At 44.0% G+C, this 17,579-nt stretch overlaps 3 protein-coding genes across 13 annotated transcripts; 1 reads left to right on the top strand and 2 right to left on the bottom strand.

Annotated features, from left to right (window-relative positions):
• Window positions 1-119: 119 nt before the first annotated feature.
• On the top strand, window positions 120-13,881 carry LOC124191028 (rho GTPase-activating protein 190-like). 11 transcript variants are annotated; one of them, XM_046583964.1, is made up of 21 exons: window positions 121-548; window positions 2,617-2,981; window positions 3,754-3,901; window positions 3,994-4,083; window positions 4,143-4,394; window positions 4,462-4,815; window positions 4,872-5,338; window positions 5,406-6,580; window positions 6,654-6,864; window positions 6,986-7,487; window positions 7,722-8,318; window positions 8,915-9,115; window positions 9,336-9,380; window positions 9,763-9,956; window positions 10,043-10,328; window positions 10,780-11,070; window positions 11,453-11,550; window positions 11,646-12,063; window positions 12,137-12,265; window positions 12,341-12,449; window positions 12,522-13,881. In XM_046583964.1, exons 2-21 carry the CDS (start codon window positions 2,811-2,813, stop codon window positions 12,718-12,720), a joined length of 5,937 nt encoding a protein of 1,978 aa, XP_046439920.1. In that variant the 5' UTR covers window positions 121-548; window positions 2,617-2,810; the 3' UTR covers window positions 12,721-13,881. The 11 variants fall into 11 exon arrangements, with proteins under 11 accessions (XP_046439928.1, XP_046439930.1, XP_046439920.1 ...); XM_046583965.1 differs by having other exon boundaries at window positions 7,725-8,318; XM_046583970.1 differs by lacking the exon at window positions 10,780-11,070.
• A 248-nt stretch (window positions 13,882-14,129) lies between these two features.
• LOC124191031 (proliferating cell nuclear antigen-like) lies at window positions 14,130-15,262 on the bottom strand. Its single transcript, XM_046583979.1, has 3 exons — window positions 14,910-15,262; window positions 14,683-14,848; window positions 14,130-14,604 (listed from the first exon to the last, which is right to left on the bottom strand). The coding sequence occupies exons 1-3, from the start codon at window positions 15,128-15,130 to the stop codon at window positions 14,206-14,208; spliced, it is 786 nt and encodes a 261-aa protein (XP_046439935.1). The 5' UTR covers window positions 15,131-15,262; the 3' UTR covers window positions 14,130-14,205.
• A 240-nt stretch (window positions 15,263-15,502) lies between these two features.
• Window positions 15,503-17,503, bottom strand: LOC124191033 (beta-1,4-N-acetylgalactosaminyltransferase bre-4-like). The gene is made up of 6 exons (XM_046583982.1): window positions 17,303-17,503; window positions 17,083-17,232; window positions 16,809-17,014; window positions 16,166-16,557; window positions 15,992-16,110; window positions 15,503-15,909 (listed from the first exon to the last, which is right to left on the bottom strand). Exons 1-6 carry the CDS (start codon window positions 17,383-17,385, stop codon window positions 15,597-15,599), a joined length of 1,263 nt encoding a protein of 420 aa, XP_046439938.1. The 5' UTR covers window positions 17,386-17,503; the 3' UTR covers window positions 15,503-15,596.
• Window positions 17,504-17,579: the final 76 nt, after the last annotated feature.

Below are 17,579 nucleotides of genomic sequence, written 5' to 3' on the forward strand. Positions count from 1 at the left end.
GCCAATGTATTTATTTAATTTAGTTGGTGTTTCACTATATTATTATGTGGCCGTTATGTCTGAAACAGCGCTAGTTTCAGGGCTGTAAAATTCCCTCGTCTGCGGGTCTCCAGTCTTCTTTTCTCTGGTGTTTTCAGTTTATTCCAATATGGCTACCGAGTGAAAAGGCAACGAGTTTTTGTGACACTAACATTATCTACGTTTCATGACAGTTTATTGTCTGTTTGAAATTAAAGTTTGAATCTGCGGCCTATCAGAGAGGAATTCCAGACCGAACTTCGTGAAGTGCAATTTATTTTTTCTACAAATAGCTGTGGAAACCTTGTTTTTCTTCATATTGTGATATGTGTGGGCTACACCATCTGTGTCACTTGCTTTGAAGAACCCAAAGGGGGGTCGAGTGCGTGTGGGGACATCCTTCGTTTTCAATAATTATTGAAGAATCCTGAGTTTCCTTGAAACAGCCATTTTTCAGTGACATTTTAGACACAATTTTCCAGTTCGCTCCTACTGCTTTGTGTGTACTGCAGCTATCCGTTCATTTCAAGGTAAGGAGACCGCTGTGTTGCACAATCATAAAAGTTCTGGATGGTGAAACATGACACCTTCATAATCAAAGCATGTTCTCAAAATTCCTCTCTTCGTTTCATAATTAGCACAGGTTTTTTTATACCATCCTGCCTAGTAAACCTTGAGTAATCTTGTGTGACATGCAGCAGTCTGACCCTAATTTATCCAAACAGTAGCATTCGTATGAGAGGCAGATATCAGGTGGTAAAATTTGATAGTGAGTTCATTTGGAAGTGAATTGTTTCTTTTTGCGACGATTGCAAATGGGTGGGGGGTTGCACAGCTGTACATGCGTTGGCGGGGTTGAAATAGGGCATGGGGGAATCTGTAGCTCAGGTATTGATCACGTCAGGAGGGAGGAAAAAGAGGAAGGGAAGGAGGAGTGGGGGTTGAATCCGACGACGGCACTTGGACTTGTGCGCAGCGTCCAAACACACATACTTTCTTGATCCATTCCCATCCCTGATCTCCGTCGCCTTTCTCTTCCACCCGATGAATCCATCTCTTCCAGATTCGAGGAGGAGTCACACGATAGGGCTCTAAAGAAACTGTTCCTCCTATGAAAACAGACATTGTCCCGTGTTTTTCTCCCCTCTCTGTGTTGATGGTTGTTATTATTGTTGTGCTTCGGCCTCTCGTAGACGCCACACAAACGAGAGCATCTCCAGTCGTTCTTACAGTCCGAGGTTCTCGGATTGGCGCTTGGGGTGCAGTGGGGGAAAGGAATCGATCGCATTCAAAATCTACTGGAATCCCTTGGCTGTGTCATTCAGTTAGGCAGGCGGGAGGTCACGCCAGCAGAGCTGGTCTCCAGGACGACCGCTCCCTTCTCTTTCTCTCTGGTAGGCATATCTTCACCCCCCTATTTCAACTGCTTCCTTTTACATGCATCATCGTTAGTTGACTGAGCCCGCATCATGAAGCTAAAAGAGAGCTCTGAAATCCAAGTCAACACGGAAACCCAAGATCATTTCATACCAGGCCCCTCTAGCCCTTTTTGGGCACGTGGACTCTCTTTGTTGTTACCGGCAAGTCCTTGCATCACAGGCCGTCGTTTGGGTTACGATCCGGCGACACTTGGGGCACCGGGACTCGATGCGTACCTCGCGTGTATTGCCTTAATCTGATCCACCTAGTAGGTCGCGACCCCTCTAAAAAAGCGAACAACATCAACAAACAACACGTTAACAGTGGAAAGTATCATCGACACTGGAGTGATAATGATGTCGAAAGAGGACTGAAGTAGTTGCCAGAATTGGCATTCATCCGCTACAAAGCCATTTCATTGACAACGAACTTGGAGGCGATTCTGACTCTGACTGGCACACGATAACAAAGCCATACGACGATATTCCTAGTTCCCTAAAGAATTGATTATCGATGCGATCCTGTACTTTTTCTTCCCGACCGAGTGGGCTGTAAAGAAGCTTCGATAATCGCAACGCTGATGAGATCGATTGCACACCAGTGTGCTAGTCGTCAAGATCCGCCTCTTTCCAATGGCCAGCTGCCAAGCCAATCTTGGATGATGCCGAGAGACAAAGACTCAGTCTATCCGTTTTTATATCCATTTCCGATCGGATGACTCCTTCCGTGCCGTGCCACCGTTTCAACGACGGGCAGTTTTCTTGTTAGTTCTTCCAATTTGATTTCCCCCCTTGCATCTCCTTACCGGGAATGACAAGCCGACAAAACTGATATCGTTTGATTTGCTCCTCTTGCATTTCTCGTCTTTTTTTCTTTTTTACGTTGTCTCTTTGACTCAGCTCAAACTCTCTCCCCTCTTTTCCACATACACATGCACACCGTTCGGGATCGCAGACTATTGATTCGAGACTCTCTTGTGGTTATAAGCCGTTGAATTTTGGGGGACACACGCAGCTCGTCCTTGTTTGGAACGAACCCTGGTGGCGGTAACTCAGATCTTATCCAAAAGGGCGGGTGACGTGTTTCTCCATCCAGTTTGTGGACTACTTTTTTTCGTTTTCATTTTGTGATTGCTTATTTTCACTCATTTAATGTGATGTCATTTACTTTGGATTACAGGGTGATGCTGCCATTCTCGACAAATTGGAGGATATGATGGTCTCAGCAAGGTGGAAAGCGATCAAGATGATTGCACCATCTCCGGAAGAGTGTGATTAAGTGAGAAACCCTCAGCCGGGCAGCCAATTTTTCAACACCGCCAATCTGAGGACGTACGAAGAAGAAGAAGAAGAAGAAAGAAAAATTTTTTAGAAATGGCTAGAAAAACGGAACAGTTGCGGACGCTTAATGTCTCCGTGGTCGGCCTGGCCGGCACAGAGAAGGAACGCGGCCAGTCTGGCTTAGGCAAATCGTGTCTCTGCAATCGCTTCATCAAATCGTTGGCCGATGATTACCACGTCGAGCACATTTCCGTCCTCAGTCAGGTTAGTGTAGTAAGGAGAACATCCTGGTCGGTTGCCAATGGCAGTGTGTCAACAATACCAAATGGACTGGGACGGCAAAGCCTTTTTTTTATTAGAATCCATAGATTTTACGACGTTGTTTGGAACATTCAATTTTCCAACGTTAAGTCCCTTAAGGAATAAGAAAGCCAAGTGAAAAGAAAAGAAATCGTTATTGATGGCATGTTTCCGTTATCGCGGGTTGGGTCTGGAACTGGAACTAATGGCATTCCCATTGATGTTCACACCATTTTTCCTTATATGTCTCTTTCTCTCTCTTCTCTTTTGTCGTTCATTTTGTTGTGAGGGGCTGGGCGGTGACTGGGAGTAGTACTTCAACGATTTTCTGACCTTCAGGCACACGTTGCTGTACGCAATGCAACACTTTTTCTCCATTTTTTTGTTTTCTAGGATTCTTTACTCTTTTTTTTCCCCTTCCCGACCGCAAGTGACGGCATTAGCGGCAACTTCCGGTTGCAAGCCAAAGGCAATTGCGGCCCTACTTTGTATGTCTCATCACACAGCTGAAGGTCTTAGATAACTGTTGGTTCCCTAATTGCACACATGTATAATTGTATAGGGATCGGAACAGAAAGTTGAACAGAAACAAAACACATACTGTACAATAACAATTTAAATAGTTCAATCACTATTTACTGTTTAATTGACAGTAGCCGACACAAAGGAGTCTACCTCACAATCGTTATGACGACTGCAATCTCATATTTGTTTGTTCTGCTTATCTGTTTGACAGACGGACTTTAGCGGTCGGGTGATCAACAATGATCACTTCCTCTATTGGGGTGAGACAACGAAACAGGCCGACGATGGCGTCGAATATCATTTTCAGCTAGTCGAACAGACCGAGTTTATTGACGACGCCTCTTTTCAACCATTTAAAGGTGGGGTGCTTTCAAGTGACGTCAAACTTGCTAATTGATTTGACTAACCCGACGACATCTTTTTTTTTTTTTGCTCTCCTTAACAAATTTAGGTGGTAAAATGGAACCTTATGTCAAGCGATGTGCCGCAACCAAATTAACATCTGCCGAAAAATTTATGTACATTTGCAAGAATCAACTGGGTAATTTGGAGTAATAATATTTAATTGCTGACTGTAAAATAAACTTCCCTTGGCTATAGGAATTGAAAAAGAGTATGAACAAAAAGTGATGCCGGACGGCAAATTCAATGTTGACGGCTTCATTTGCGTCTTTGACGTTTCCATGGTGCCAAGTCGGCCGATCGAACGGCAGTTGGAGTACACGGCAAACATTCTCGCCAATCTGGTCAAGAGTAAAAAACCCATCGTCCTGGCAACCACCAAAAATGACGAGGCCTTTGACGGATTTATCCGCGAAGCCGAGAAACTGGTTTCGAGAAAAGAATTCAAAGGTCCAGTTAATTGAGATCCTCTTAGCTATAATTTTCTAACATCATCAATGCAAATTTCAAATTACAGGGAGTATTGCTTTAGTGGAAACATCAGCGCACGAGAACGTCAATGTCGACCTGGCGTTTCTTGTTTTGGCTCAGATGGTGGATAAGGCCAAAAACCGCATGCGAATCGTGCCATTTGCCGAAGCGGCAAGATCCCGCAAGGACGTTCTAGATGTGGCTACGGAAGCCTTTCAGCGCTTGATTCGGGCGCAAGTGACGGACTTCCGCGCCCTTTGGTCGGCTACCTCCAAGAAATTGGCCCCCAACCCGGACTACATTCATTATTGTAACCTCTTTGGTCAGGACGACGCCCAACGCCTTTTCCGACGTCATGTCAAGAAGCTCAAAGATGAACATTTGGCCCGCAAAATCAAAGGTTCTTGCTTGTCTAACATGACTCTTTGAGATGTTGAACTAACGAGTCGGATGTAGGTTACATGGACACGTTGCCGGAAATCCTTCTTGAATTCTTCCCAGATCTGCCCAGCTTGGAGGAGGGTGACTGGGAACTCATCAAAGAGAAGATGCACGGCCATCCGGAATTCAACAGATACTTTTTAGATTGTCCAGCTGACGGAATGTCGTGGGCTGAAACAGATCTCTTGGACAGTACCGAAATGCGAATACCGTTCGACGTCCTGGACACGAGTGAAGCCGAAATGGTTTTCCGTAATCACATCAACTCTCTGCAGAAGGAACAACGATTCCTTGAATACCGGCACCAGTTCAAGTCTCTACTGCAAGAAACCGGGTACGTGACACCTGGCAAGACACTGTCGGAAGTTCAAGTCCTTTTCATGGGCCGTGAATGCTTCGAGGCTCTCTCCGAGGCAGACTGTCACCACATCTATGATCTGCACCAGAGGGATATTACGGAAAAGGCTCGCAAAAACTTCCAGGTTCGTCATCCCACATCTCGATGTTTTGTTTCACCCATAACGACTGTCCTTCTTTGTTTCGTAACAGGAATTGTTATTGGAGCATGCCCATTTGTTTTATCAATTCAAGAGTATTGCGCCGTCGGGAACGGTGACGCAAGATGACATTCGGGAAATTACCGAAGAATTACAAGAAGACTCGCGTTATAAATCTCTCGACAGGCTGGACAACGAACGAAGGTTATTGTTGCTCCAGCACCTAGGCTTCGTCCATTGTCCAATCCGTGAGCATTGTCCGGCTCATCCCAATTGTATGGACGCTGTCATTGAAAGGCTCATTTCCGTCAAAGCTCACCGACCGTCTTCGTGGAACCGGCATAGTCAATGGATGCTGGGAAGTGGTGGTGGTGACAACAGTCAGCTGAGTCTGGTTCTGCTGGGCGTTGGGGACTTGGCACACGAACTAGCCGGCGAAATTCGCGCGCTGTGCGATGAGGACGAATACGAAATGGACAATCAAGTGTACAGCCTTGATTATAGGATCATTGACGGTGACGTCAGTTTGCCACAGAACTCGTTCCGGACCACCGATTTCACTCCACAGGGCTGTTTTTGCGTCTTTTCCAACGCTGAATCTTTCGAGTACATCCGTGACAGCCTAGAGAAAACACTGTTATCCAACCTGGAGCAAGAAGACAGGTTGCCGTTCCAGGGATTACCGATCGTCATCGTCATGGCGGCCGAACCGTCTCTCAGCGAAACCGACTACGAACATCTCAAGGGCGAGGGTTTAAACCTGGCCGACAATCTTCAGTGCCCCTTCATTGAAGTCTCGCAGTCGTCTACAACGTCATCCATGGATGGCGGGAAAGTAGGAGCCGTTTCGACGGATGACGGCGAACACAACGGCGAATCACCAGCGGAAGTTCAGACTCAGGGCGAGCGTTTCAATCCGCACTTAGTCAGCAGCGCTTTGCGGGCCTTAGTCACAAGTATTCAGCAGCGAGCCGGCTTCCTGAACGTGTGCCAATCATCGTTGTCATCGGGAATAACGGATGGCTCCTGCCAGCCAGACATTCGCATCATCCTTTCAATGCTGTGTGCTGATCCTTTTTCAGTCGAGAGTGTCCTAGGACCGCTCTTGTCACACCAATGCTGTTTCCTCAGCGGAGAACGCAGTCTCACGTTGGAGACCTTTCTGGGCGATTCAAAACGTAGGGTCGAAGTGGTTGTTACTTCTTACCATTCGGCAGACTCATTCAGGTAAATACAACTAGAAAATGGCTTGAAATGGATAACAATATTAATATGTTTTCTTCCTTCGTTGATTCAATAGGGATGATCTAGTTCATGGTTTCATCTTGGTGTACTCGACCAAACGAAAGGCTTCCTTGGCCACTTTGGTTGCCTTTTCGCAGAACATTCCTAATTTGCCAATCCAAATCTTGGCCGTGACGGAAAGCGGCGGGGCGGCAAATGCTTTCTTCAATTCAGAGCTTAGTCATCAACTCATCACGGCTGGTAATGCCGCTGCCGACCGTCTCCAGGTGTGTTTCTAGAACGCCACATGGCACAACACAGACAAATTGTCTAATAACTATTTGGCTCGTATAAAGAACTATGTTTATTCATACCTTTATTTATTTATGCTTTTCCCCCCGATTTCAGGCTCATTTTATGACGTTGACGGCTTCTGCGAACCCTAAATCGGCTATTTATACTCCTTTTTTCAAAGAAGTTTGGGATAAGAAGATGGAGATTGAACAGGCCTTCCAATTAGAGGATGCTTCTGGTTTGAACGATTCAGGCGAGGGCACGCTGGAACGGCCATTAAGACGGACGCAGCCCATTCCACCTCCACGTCACAGTGCTGGACCTGTTTACGGTCGTTGCGGTGTAGGAATTTACGGCCAACGATCTAGCAGGGCCGGCTCAAATGAAGGCAGTGGCTCGGAGATTTACGAGAGGTTGCCCACTGATGGTTCACTGGGGGACGATGGCGAAGACGCAGTTTCACCCACTTATCCAGACGACCGAAGACTCACGCCCAGCGATGACAGCGATCTCTATTCTACGCTTGACCGGCCTATGCAACGTAGCAAGGAAAATGGTGTTGGAGAGCATCTAGTCAAGCCAAGTCACCTCAAAACTCGCCAAAAGACCAGACAAGGTATGGTGATCTCTTACTACTCTTTCTCGGGTAAAATAGAAGACTAGTCTCTATATCGATCATGGATGCTGTTGCTTGCAACACTGGAGTTTTTGTGTCGTCTGGCCATAATTGGCTCCGCGCACTACCACTAAATAAGAAATACGCATCTAAAGCTTTGATTCAAACTTGCTCTTTTCCCATGCTCTTCGTTTGTTCTGTTGGGATTTCGAAATGATTTGTTGGGCATCAAAGCAGAGGGTTCACGTCAGTCATGCCCGAGTGTCGACACTCTTCCGCTGGCCTTCTCCTTCTCGCTGCGAGGTCCGTCTTATCCATGTGGTGCGACGGGAGGCCGCGTTCCGGCCAATCCCGCGTCTCATATCATGACATTACAAAGTCAACATCCTTTGATGATGGCGACTGGTTTGAATCCTTCCGGGGTCAATCCTTATTCGACTCCCATTCCTCATTACACACCGTCTTCATCCGGATCCGCTGCTGCTTCCAATCACGCGCCTTCACCTCCTCCTTTCGGTCACTTGGGAGAGTCGCAAGAATCGTCTTCTTCTCCCAAACTGTTTTCACGAGACACTCTCCGCGATGGAGGGCCTTACGTCGCAGGGCGAACCGGACATCGTTACAGTTCGTTCCAGCACCATCACCATCCGGCTGGGCCTTCCTATCCTCCGCCACCGGTGCCCACCAGCGCGCCGCCGTCTTCGTCGCGCTTTTCTCACTTCCAGTCGCTCGGCCCGTCCCTTGTTCAGGCCGAAGCTGCTCTTTGGGGAGGAGAAAATCGACGCTCCGGAAGCAACGGCGGAGCCGATCCGGCCGACAAGAAGAGTCGCGGTGAGAGATTGTCGCTGTTATCAATCCGGCATGCAGCATCTTTTGCCCCAAAAATCGATGGCCTTTTTTTTGTTTTTGATTTCGTTGCTTTGGATTTTATCGGACACAATTTTCTGGACAGCTTTCATAGTGGCATTTGATTCGGTTTTCGTCTGCATGCAAGTGTGTTTCTTTTTCAAATTATTATTTAAGGGCAAAATAGCGTTTCCTTTGTTGAAAGTAGTTGGACGAGGATTGCATCAAACGGGGTCGTTTTTACCCCCTCTAATTTTTTGTTGCTTCAGTCTTTAGTTGAATTTTTTCTTTCCCATTTTAAGTTCTCCGGTGGAAAGAAATGACGCCTGCATGAGCATAGAAAAGTACTATTGTACCTACATCGACATCGGGTCAATGGGCAAACGGCGACTTTGTTGCTCCATTTCTTTTTTTTTTTTTTTTAATTTTCGGTTTTTGCTTTACTGTTCGGTTACAAATGGATTCGTTTCTGTGACCCGGCTGAAGAGGCAGATGGTACCAATTGGGTTTTCAATTGTTTTTTATAATACTCGGGCGTCGTGAATTGTGTGCGCGTGCGCACATTGTCTTGCGGCCAGCAGGTGGTGGCTTCCAAGTGTTTCCACCGCCCAGCACTCCGCCAGAGCCGGCACCACCCGATCGAGGCGCGACTGTTGCCAACCCGCCGTCGCATTCAACGTCTCAAGTGCCACCCCCACCGCGCTGGCAGCTGCTTCACGGCGCCACGGTTTCGTCGTCTCTGCCCACCGCTTCCTCACACACGAGCCTCGACGAGGCGGCATGTATGGATCTGATCCTCACAACCGCACTTATCCCTTTTTAGCCACTCAACTTTATGTAGCTAACAGTAAAATTTGACAATTTAAAAAACAAAACAAAAGTAAAATGGGCGGCTTCAAAAACCTTTAAAACAATGAAATAAGACACAAATCGATTTTTTTGTGTACGTGTATTAATTTCCGTCTTTTTGATGTGTGTACGTGGCCTTTCTCCGTTACACAGCGGACGCTTCTTGCTCAAGGGACTCGATTTCGACGTCTCAGACAGGTACACCGTCATCTATCGTGTGTTTTCCGTCCTTTATTTATTGACCCACCTCACCTCCATTTTTGCAGCAGGTTTCCTCCTCGTCGGCCTTTACCTGCTTGAATTGCATGTCACGATCACTTTGTAATTAATTTTAAGCCAGGAAGAATATTTGGTTTTTGTTTTTGTTTCACACTATTTATTCATTATGTATTCCTATTTCTTTTTAAGTTGAGGTAGGAGTGGGGGTTGTGGGGTTGGTTATGCAGAATGGATGTCGGGGGTTTGGCATTCTGATGAGTTGTACGTCGTTTTGTCTGTGAGCTGTCGTTTTCATTTTGTTGGGAATCTCTGCGCTTGTTTATTTCATTTTATATTTATGCTTTTTATTCTATACCAATAGGATGGATGGACGATTCTGTTTTCCTCCGAACACGGAACGAAATGGAAGATGAAGCTTGGGGACCGGGCATTAGCGGTGGAGGTGGACCTGGTGCAGATTCCTATTCTCATCGAGCCTTCACTACAGGCCGAAGGAAAATGCTTCCACAGCAGCAACAAGTCCAAGTATCTGGCCATCCTCACACGAGCAGAAAAGTATGCTTAATAATTCATTTAGCCAGATCGAATTAGAATTTTGATGATTTTTGAACTCATCACAAAAATCTCTCGTTTCCGCGTAGCAACAGCAACAAACATACCAGCATCCTGGCAAATTGAACCCCAAGGATTTCGCTAATGTGGCCGACGCCATTGCTCGGATGAAATTGGTATCGAGCGGTAAAGAATGTCCGACTGTACCTCCGCCACCTCCGCCTCGGCTGGTCAAGGGGAAAGAAAGCCACCGCCATTTCGGATCCTATGACGGTGATTACAGCTACACTTCCACTCAGGATACATTAACGAGTGGGCAGCAGACCAACACTTCCAAATCTCGCAGTCGCTATCGCCGAGAAAAGGAACGACCAGGTAAAGCAAGACATTTTTATCGATTCGCTGCCCCAGTTGTGTGCCTCCTCCTCGCTAGGTTTGTCGCCATCATTTGGAACCCCCCTGGAATTCCACGTGATTGCATCAGCCTTAAGCTTTCATGCACTAGCGTTGTCAACAAGTTGGATTCGTCTTAAGAGTTGTCCTTGAGCTTTACGGCACATTGTTGTTCCCGATTATTCGGTAGCTTTTGACCCTGTGACTTTCGCAATTCCGCATCCTTTCATCCCTCCTCAACCGTTTGGATGCTATATTTTGTTTCCCCCGGGTGGATCAACAAGATTTGAATGAAAGAATGGGTTAAAAGATGGCAATTTCAACATGTTGTCAATAATGGGTGGCGAATCGGGTGACGAGTACTTAGTCAGGAGTGAATAACATCCGCACTGCAACAACCCACGCAAACCACTGGTTTTTATGTTTTGAGCAGCCGTTTACTCGGACTCGGATAGCAGCGACAGTTCGCTCGATCGCCGACCGAACATCTCTGGAGCCGGACTAGGATCGGGTGATGGGAGTTCGCGGCCACCCCGCAAGTCATCGACGCACAAACGGCCACGTCGGAAGCGAGCTGCTATTCCTGTGGCCACACCTCGCGTCCCAACATTGCCTTCCGCCAACAGTCAATCAACGACCACCAACTTGCCTCCTTCCGGCATGCCCCTTCCCCTATCGGCTCGGTCCAGAGGTTCTGGTGACACCACACATGCTGCTGATAAAGGTACATACTCCGGGCCCATTAAACCCATAACTTTAATTTCTCTCCCTCACTTTTATTACCTGGGATTTCCATGGTGGACTACCACATTTTATTATTTAAAAATAAAAGTGTCGATTTGCCCATGAGTCATAAAATTTTTGTTCATTCTGATGTTTTTTTTTTTTTTTTAGTTAAACGTACAGTTGGCTTTGTATGATTGTTTCACACCTAAGCTTCTGGTTCCTCTACCTTTGTTATTTTACCTGATTGTGGACTATTGGCCCGCTTGCTTTTTTTTAATTTCCTGGGCGTCATATTCTCGTTCTCTTGGTGGCTTTTTGAACGAACCAAAGGGGGGCTTGCACTGAATAACGCCGGTTTCTTGCCTTGCATTGCACTACAGGTATCGGACCACGGGATCCCATCTACTCCGCTTTGCCCGACGATGATCCCAGCATGGACGTGGCATCGCCCCGAGAACGCGATCTGGGATCTCCTTTGGTATTTGACACGCATTGACAATATTCAATATGAAGATGGGTGGTGAATGGGCGACTGAATTTGTTTATTCTCATTCCTTACGTTTGACATTTCAGGTTGGTTTTATATCGCGGCAAAGAAATTTAGAAGGTTCCGGAGGCGTCGGATTGGTCATGGAACAGGATCGAGCCGAAAGGGACCCATCGACACAACGGCGAAAGGACAAGGCCAAAGCCAAGGATGATGAAAAACAAGAGAAGAGGCGATTGAAAGAGGAGGAACGTCAACGACGAGAGCGTGAAAAGGAGAAGGAACGCGAACGTAAACGCAATCTCAAAATGACGAAGGACGGCAAGAAAGAAAAAGTGGCACCCACATTAGAGGACGTAGTGCAAGCCGAAGGTCGGGCCATTCCTCTCTTCCTTGAAACGTGTGTCAAGTTCATCGAAGCCGAGGGTCTCGACTCTGAAGGCATTTACCGGGTGCCAGGCAACCGAGCCCATGTAGACATGCTTTTCCAAAAGCTTGAAGAAGGTTCGCATAATGAAATCTTATCGATGAAAGAGACGACTAATAAAAATATGTGTCTTTTTTGTTGTTGTTAAAGATCCAAATTATGATATCCACGAACTGGATATCGCAGTCAACGCCGTGGCCACAGCCTTGAAGGATTTCTTTAAACGGTTTCCTTCCATATTAACGCAAGATCAAATGAGCGAAATGGAGGAAATCTCCAGTAAGTTTACGTGTAATCGACATTGATATTATTTGAACAGTAAATTTACCTTTTTTCTCCAAATAATCTGTACAGTGACTCCAGATCGAAGTTGCCGATTGCTGGCTTTACGGGATCTTCTGACGAAGAAGCTGACACCAGTCAGTTTCAATGTTCTCAAATTCATCTTCCAGCATTTCGTCAAGTACTTCAATTCTGAATTCACTACATATTGATTTCTCGTTTTATCTTTTCTTTAAATTTTTTTAAAAATCAGGGTGACGGAAAATTGCAAAGCCAATAGCATGGATTCGAAGAATTTGGCTATCTGCTGGTGGCCAACTTTGTTACCTTTCGAATTTACCGATATGATTCGCTTCGAGATGATGAGACCTCATCTAGAAGACACGGTTCAGGCGATGATTGATCAGTTCCCGTTTCTCTTCTTAGGCAAAGATGAAATTGTCATGGTTTAATTGTTTGGATTAAACCCGCTGTCCTCTCCATTATCAGCCACTTAATTTGACTAAGCGTGTGTCGCATTCCAAAAGGGCCCGTGACGTTGCCATTTTTGTGTTTCGTTAACGTTGGAAATGAAAAGAAAATTAGGATTATAAAAGAAATGCGAAAAAACAGATGGGTCAACAAGTTCATGATCTGACAAAGCAACAGTCGCAGACATAATAATAATAGTTCCCCAATATAACTCTTTTAACTGCTTCAGAAATTCTCGCATTATCCAAATGTGTCTGTTTGGTACGTTGTTGGTGTCTTGTCCTCGCTTGTTCGTCATCTTATGTGTACATAGTAGGATTCGCGAACGTTCATTTTCAAATTCGTGATTGGTAATAAGTAAGTAAGGAGCGTAAAGCATCCGAAAGATCCGTTATTGAGAAAACTCCTACTCGGAAGCTGAGAGACAAATCGCCGCTTCATTCAAATCATGTTATTTTCCTCATTTGATTCTGATTTTTTGATTTCTTGTGTCGTTTGCGCAACCTTGTTTTTTGGGTTTGTTGATCTTACAACACGAGTTTCGTTAGCTCGTCGAATTTTGATTTTCTATTCTGTGTCCAAGTTATAACACTGTTGATGCTTTAGACAAAAGAAGAAAATGCGATAACACAATAATGAACAGATGTTGTGATTTGGGCATCAGAGTCGTTGATAGGCTCGTTCTGCTGGAAGTCGGAACTTGTTGGGTGGTTCAGGGAGTTTTCTCGAGTCAATATGTAGATATCTAATTAAACTCAACCAAGGCTTTTAACAAAGCAATCTGAAAATTATCTCTCACGCTCTCGCCGCTCTCTGTACGTCTTCTTCAATATTTTGCTTCCCTTTCTCCCCAAGCACGATTCGAGCTGATTGTGTGCCATTTCTTAACACAACTGTAAAATGTCAATGTTTGCAGTCCTTTCTATATTCCTTCTTCGATGAATAATAACCCTCAATTTCCGATGCTTCGATCTAGGAGCTCGACATTGCTGCTGCCGAATGAAATAGTGTCATCACTCTATTATTTCACTTTTCAGCAAGTCTCACGTTCTTTTTTTTTTAAATATTGGTAAGAGCTCCTACCAATGATTATCATGTTTATCGCAAAAAGAACAAGTCCAGAAAATACAAAATGAAATGTTGTTTTGTTTTTAATTTTTAACCTTACCTCCTAAAATTCAGAATTTTAACGATAGATTAATTTAGTAACTCGCTACAATGGACTCGTCAAACTGTAAATCGAACTTCGCTTATTTACTGAACTTGGCAATAGGTAATGAGTGGGGCAGAATATCTTCTGGACACCGCTCGCAGACGCGGAGACCGTGTTGCTATAATGAATGGCTTCAATAAAAGCCTGAAACGAAAATTAGTTAAGACAACACGGAAATTAGGAATACAAAAAGTGTATGATTTTTAATGACATCATAGAACTTAGGTGCGCCAGTGGTGATCTTATACAAAAATTAGGCAGCTTCTTCGTCTTCAATTTTAGGGGCTAGGTAATAACGGACGTGGCCGATATCTTCGATTTTATACTCGACGACCAGGGGAACTTCAGGGGACATAGAAAGCTGAACGGATTTCGAAAGGGAGGTGGCTTTCGTGAAAGAGTTGAGGTATCGGCAAGCAAATGTCAAAGAGACGGGCTCCTGCATCTCAATGACGACAGCCTCTTCTTCTTTGTCAACCTTGGCAGACTGGGCAAGCTTGATGTTGCCAGTACCAATATCTCCTGTTGCTGAAAACCTTACACCCTCTTTGGTGCAGGAAATGACCATAGATTCTCCAAATTGACTCAAGTCTCTGCAAATTCTGGCAAATTCACTAGATGGCAGCCTAATGGTGCATGCATAGTCAGTTTCCTAAAAAAAAAAAAAAATATGGAATTATAAACCAGTTTGCTATTAGGGGAAATAAAGTAGAAATTAAAGCTCAATTACAGGGATGCCCAAATGTTCCTGATCAAGGTTCATCAGCTTCATCTCATAGTCTGAAACTTTATCTTGCTCTGGGGACTCGAAGACAAATGTAACAGTATCAGCATTGTCCTGGGCTTTGATCGTAATGATATCTTCATTGGAAGCACACTTAAGGATCTTGGACATGCTGTAAAATCAACAGACTGTTAAGAAATTTTCGTTAAATACAATTTTGTTATGAATCATACCTTCCCAAATTCATGCCCATTGACAAGTTACGATCACATCTGTACTTGTCAAATCCCTCAGCTCTCAGATTGAGAGAGACGAGGCTGACATGGGAATTGTCCATGGCTTGGAGTTGGATACCGGCATCAGAACAATCCCAGGCTGCTTCGTTCAACAAATCCTTCAATGCTTCCATAACTTTCTTCAACAAAGAACCCTGAAGAAGACGTGCCTCAAACATGATGATGATAAAATGATGTAAATAAGAATTGACAATGAAACACGTAGTAACAACGATGAAGCAGCAAATGACGTAGCAGGAATGTGTACGCTCAACTCAACGCTTCCAAGTACTCAACAATGACTGAGTGCAGACTGCCGCCGTGGTTTTCGCGGCAAAATCATCGCCATCTGACGCACGATTCTGATTGGACGATTTTGATCATGTGATATATAAATGCCTCAAGGTTGGAGGGAAAAATTCGAATCTTTTGTCTGTTTCCAGATCTAGTGACAGTGGCAATGATGCACACAATGGCTAATACTAAAGGATATGTGAGTGTCATAGAGATTTTGAAACTAGTTACTTTAACAGAAAAATGTTGAATTCCAGGAATACTTAACACAAATCTATTACAATACAAAGTCTCGAATCGAGGAGTAATACATGGGAAATTATTTTACAATTGATCAAATAATTAGCTCATTTACAGGTGGACACGCATCAACGTATACAATGATTTCAACTCATAAGACAACATAGTGTAATTCAGGCTATTTAAACCCTCGGCGGCATGAATAATTTTGTTCTTTTTCATGGTTACAAAGCGGTTAGGATTGGGAACCTCTTTTTCGTGTCTAAGCATTTTATATTTCGCAACATTTTTTTCAAATCGTACCACGCCAAGTTCAGCTTGAGACACACGAAAGTAAAGGTCATCATCCTCTCCTCCCCATCCATAAAACAAGTTGGAAAACCCGTTGATACTTTGGAAATGTTGAGTTGTCATTGCCACAGCACTACAGAAAAAAAAAAAAAAAAAAAAAAACAGGGAGCATGATGAAATGCAGAAAAATAGATAAAATTAAATTCAAACTTTACCCGCCAAAGATTCCACAATAAGGTAGCTCATAATCGAAGGTATCTACAGCTGAGGACAAATGGCGAGGCATCTTTGTGCAGGCATAGATATTATTCAGGCTCAAGGGAATGAGATCGACCTATGAAAACAAATATATCTCTCGGTGATCCAATAATTCATGAGAAACAAATTACGTCATGGAATATGTAGCAATCGGATGGAAAACGTTTCTGGCTCTCAACAAATCCAACGTTAAATAGCTTTCCACGATTGAATTGCATTTCCGGGCTTTGTTCGACGACGATAATCCGGTAGTCGATTTCCTGTAACTGTAAATACCGATGCAAATAATGAAGGAAGACACGTAGTTGTTCTGGACGTCGCCTGTAGGGAACGACGATATTGACGCGATATTTTGAGAAACAATCAACAGGCTTTGAAGCGCCACCGATAGCAATATTTTTCGATGAATTGGTGAAAGTTTTCAGCACAATATCACTAATGTTCAGGTTTAATTCGATTCCTTCCGAAGAAAGTTGGCGCTCGTACAGATGAAAGCAAAAATTGCCGTTAATTGGTTGGCTTCCTAACTCACGAGGTGAAAGATGGTTGGGCATGTCGTGAAATGAGATGAATGAAAGGGAACACAAAAAACGAATATTGAATTCGAAGAAAAAGCAAATCAACAAGAAAAAAAATAACACTGTAACACACAGGCACATTTTCTTCTTGAGTGAACGTGAAGAATAAATACGACCTATTCGTTTGAGCATTTTTGAAATAACGCTCATTTTGTTTGCTTTTTATTGCCAGAGATGTAAACAATGTTTCACACACTTTCAGGAATATAGCTTTGCAACTGTCCAAGTGTGGCTATCATCATTTTAATATCAGCATTGATGTGTGATGCTTCTTCTTCCAGTGCCTTAACACGCTCACTTATTTGATCCACTTTTTTGGTAATGAAACTGCACGCTTCAGCACGTGTTAGCTCAAGGAAGAATCCATAGCCAATTGAAACCAAAATTGTGGAAACATCAGGTCTAAACAAGAAAAACAAATATGAATTAGATCTGTAAACAGTAGGCACCTATACATTAGTTATTCATACACTTCAGCTTGGACGAAAAATCCACACCCCAAGTCAACTTTAGTTTTGAGTGGATTTACATCAAGTTCATTTAAATTTTCAATTTTTTTTTTTAGTTGAAGGTACTCTTGGATTTCAGTTTGGTGGTTTTCCCTAGTTGTTAAACAGTTCCTACCACAAGAATGACAAAACCATTAATCAGATGTTAAGATAACTCTTTCATAACTTTTGCTTTTAATACTTCAGCTTGTTTCTCAAAACCTCATTCACAAATGTCTCGCATTGTTGAATCTTAGGCAACAATTGATTTGGATCATCGGTCATTTTAATATTTTCTTAATCACAGATTAACCATGGTTTCAGAGTGGTATTTACAGCAGACTAATTTCAAAATTTCAGCGACAAATTGGTGATCAGCGCCCAAGTCGAGTCAACGGATGTATGGTAGCTATCGTGTATCGTTTGATTAAATCAGATTAAATTAATTATTTTACTAATTATTTTTTGAAACTTTCCTT

Source organism: Daphnia pulex, chromosome 3 (genome assembly GCF_021134715.1).
Source record: "Daphnia pulex isolate KAP4 chromosome 3, ASM2113471v1".
Taxonomy (NCBI): domain Eukaryota; kingdom Metazoa; phylum Arthropoda; class Branchiopoda; order Diplostraca; family Daphniidae; genus Daphnia; species Daphnia pulex.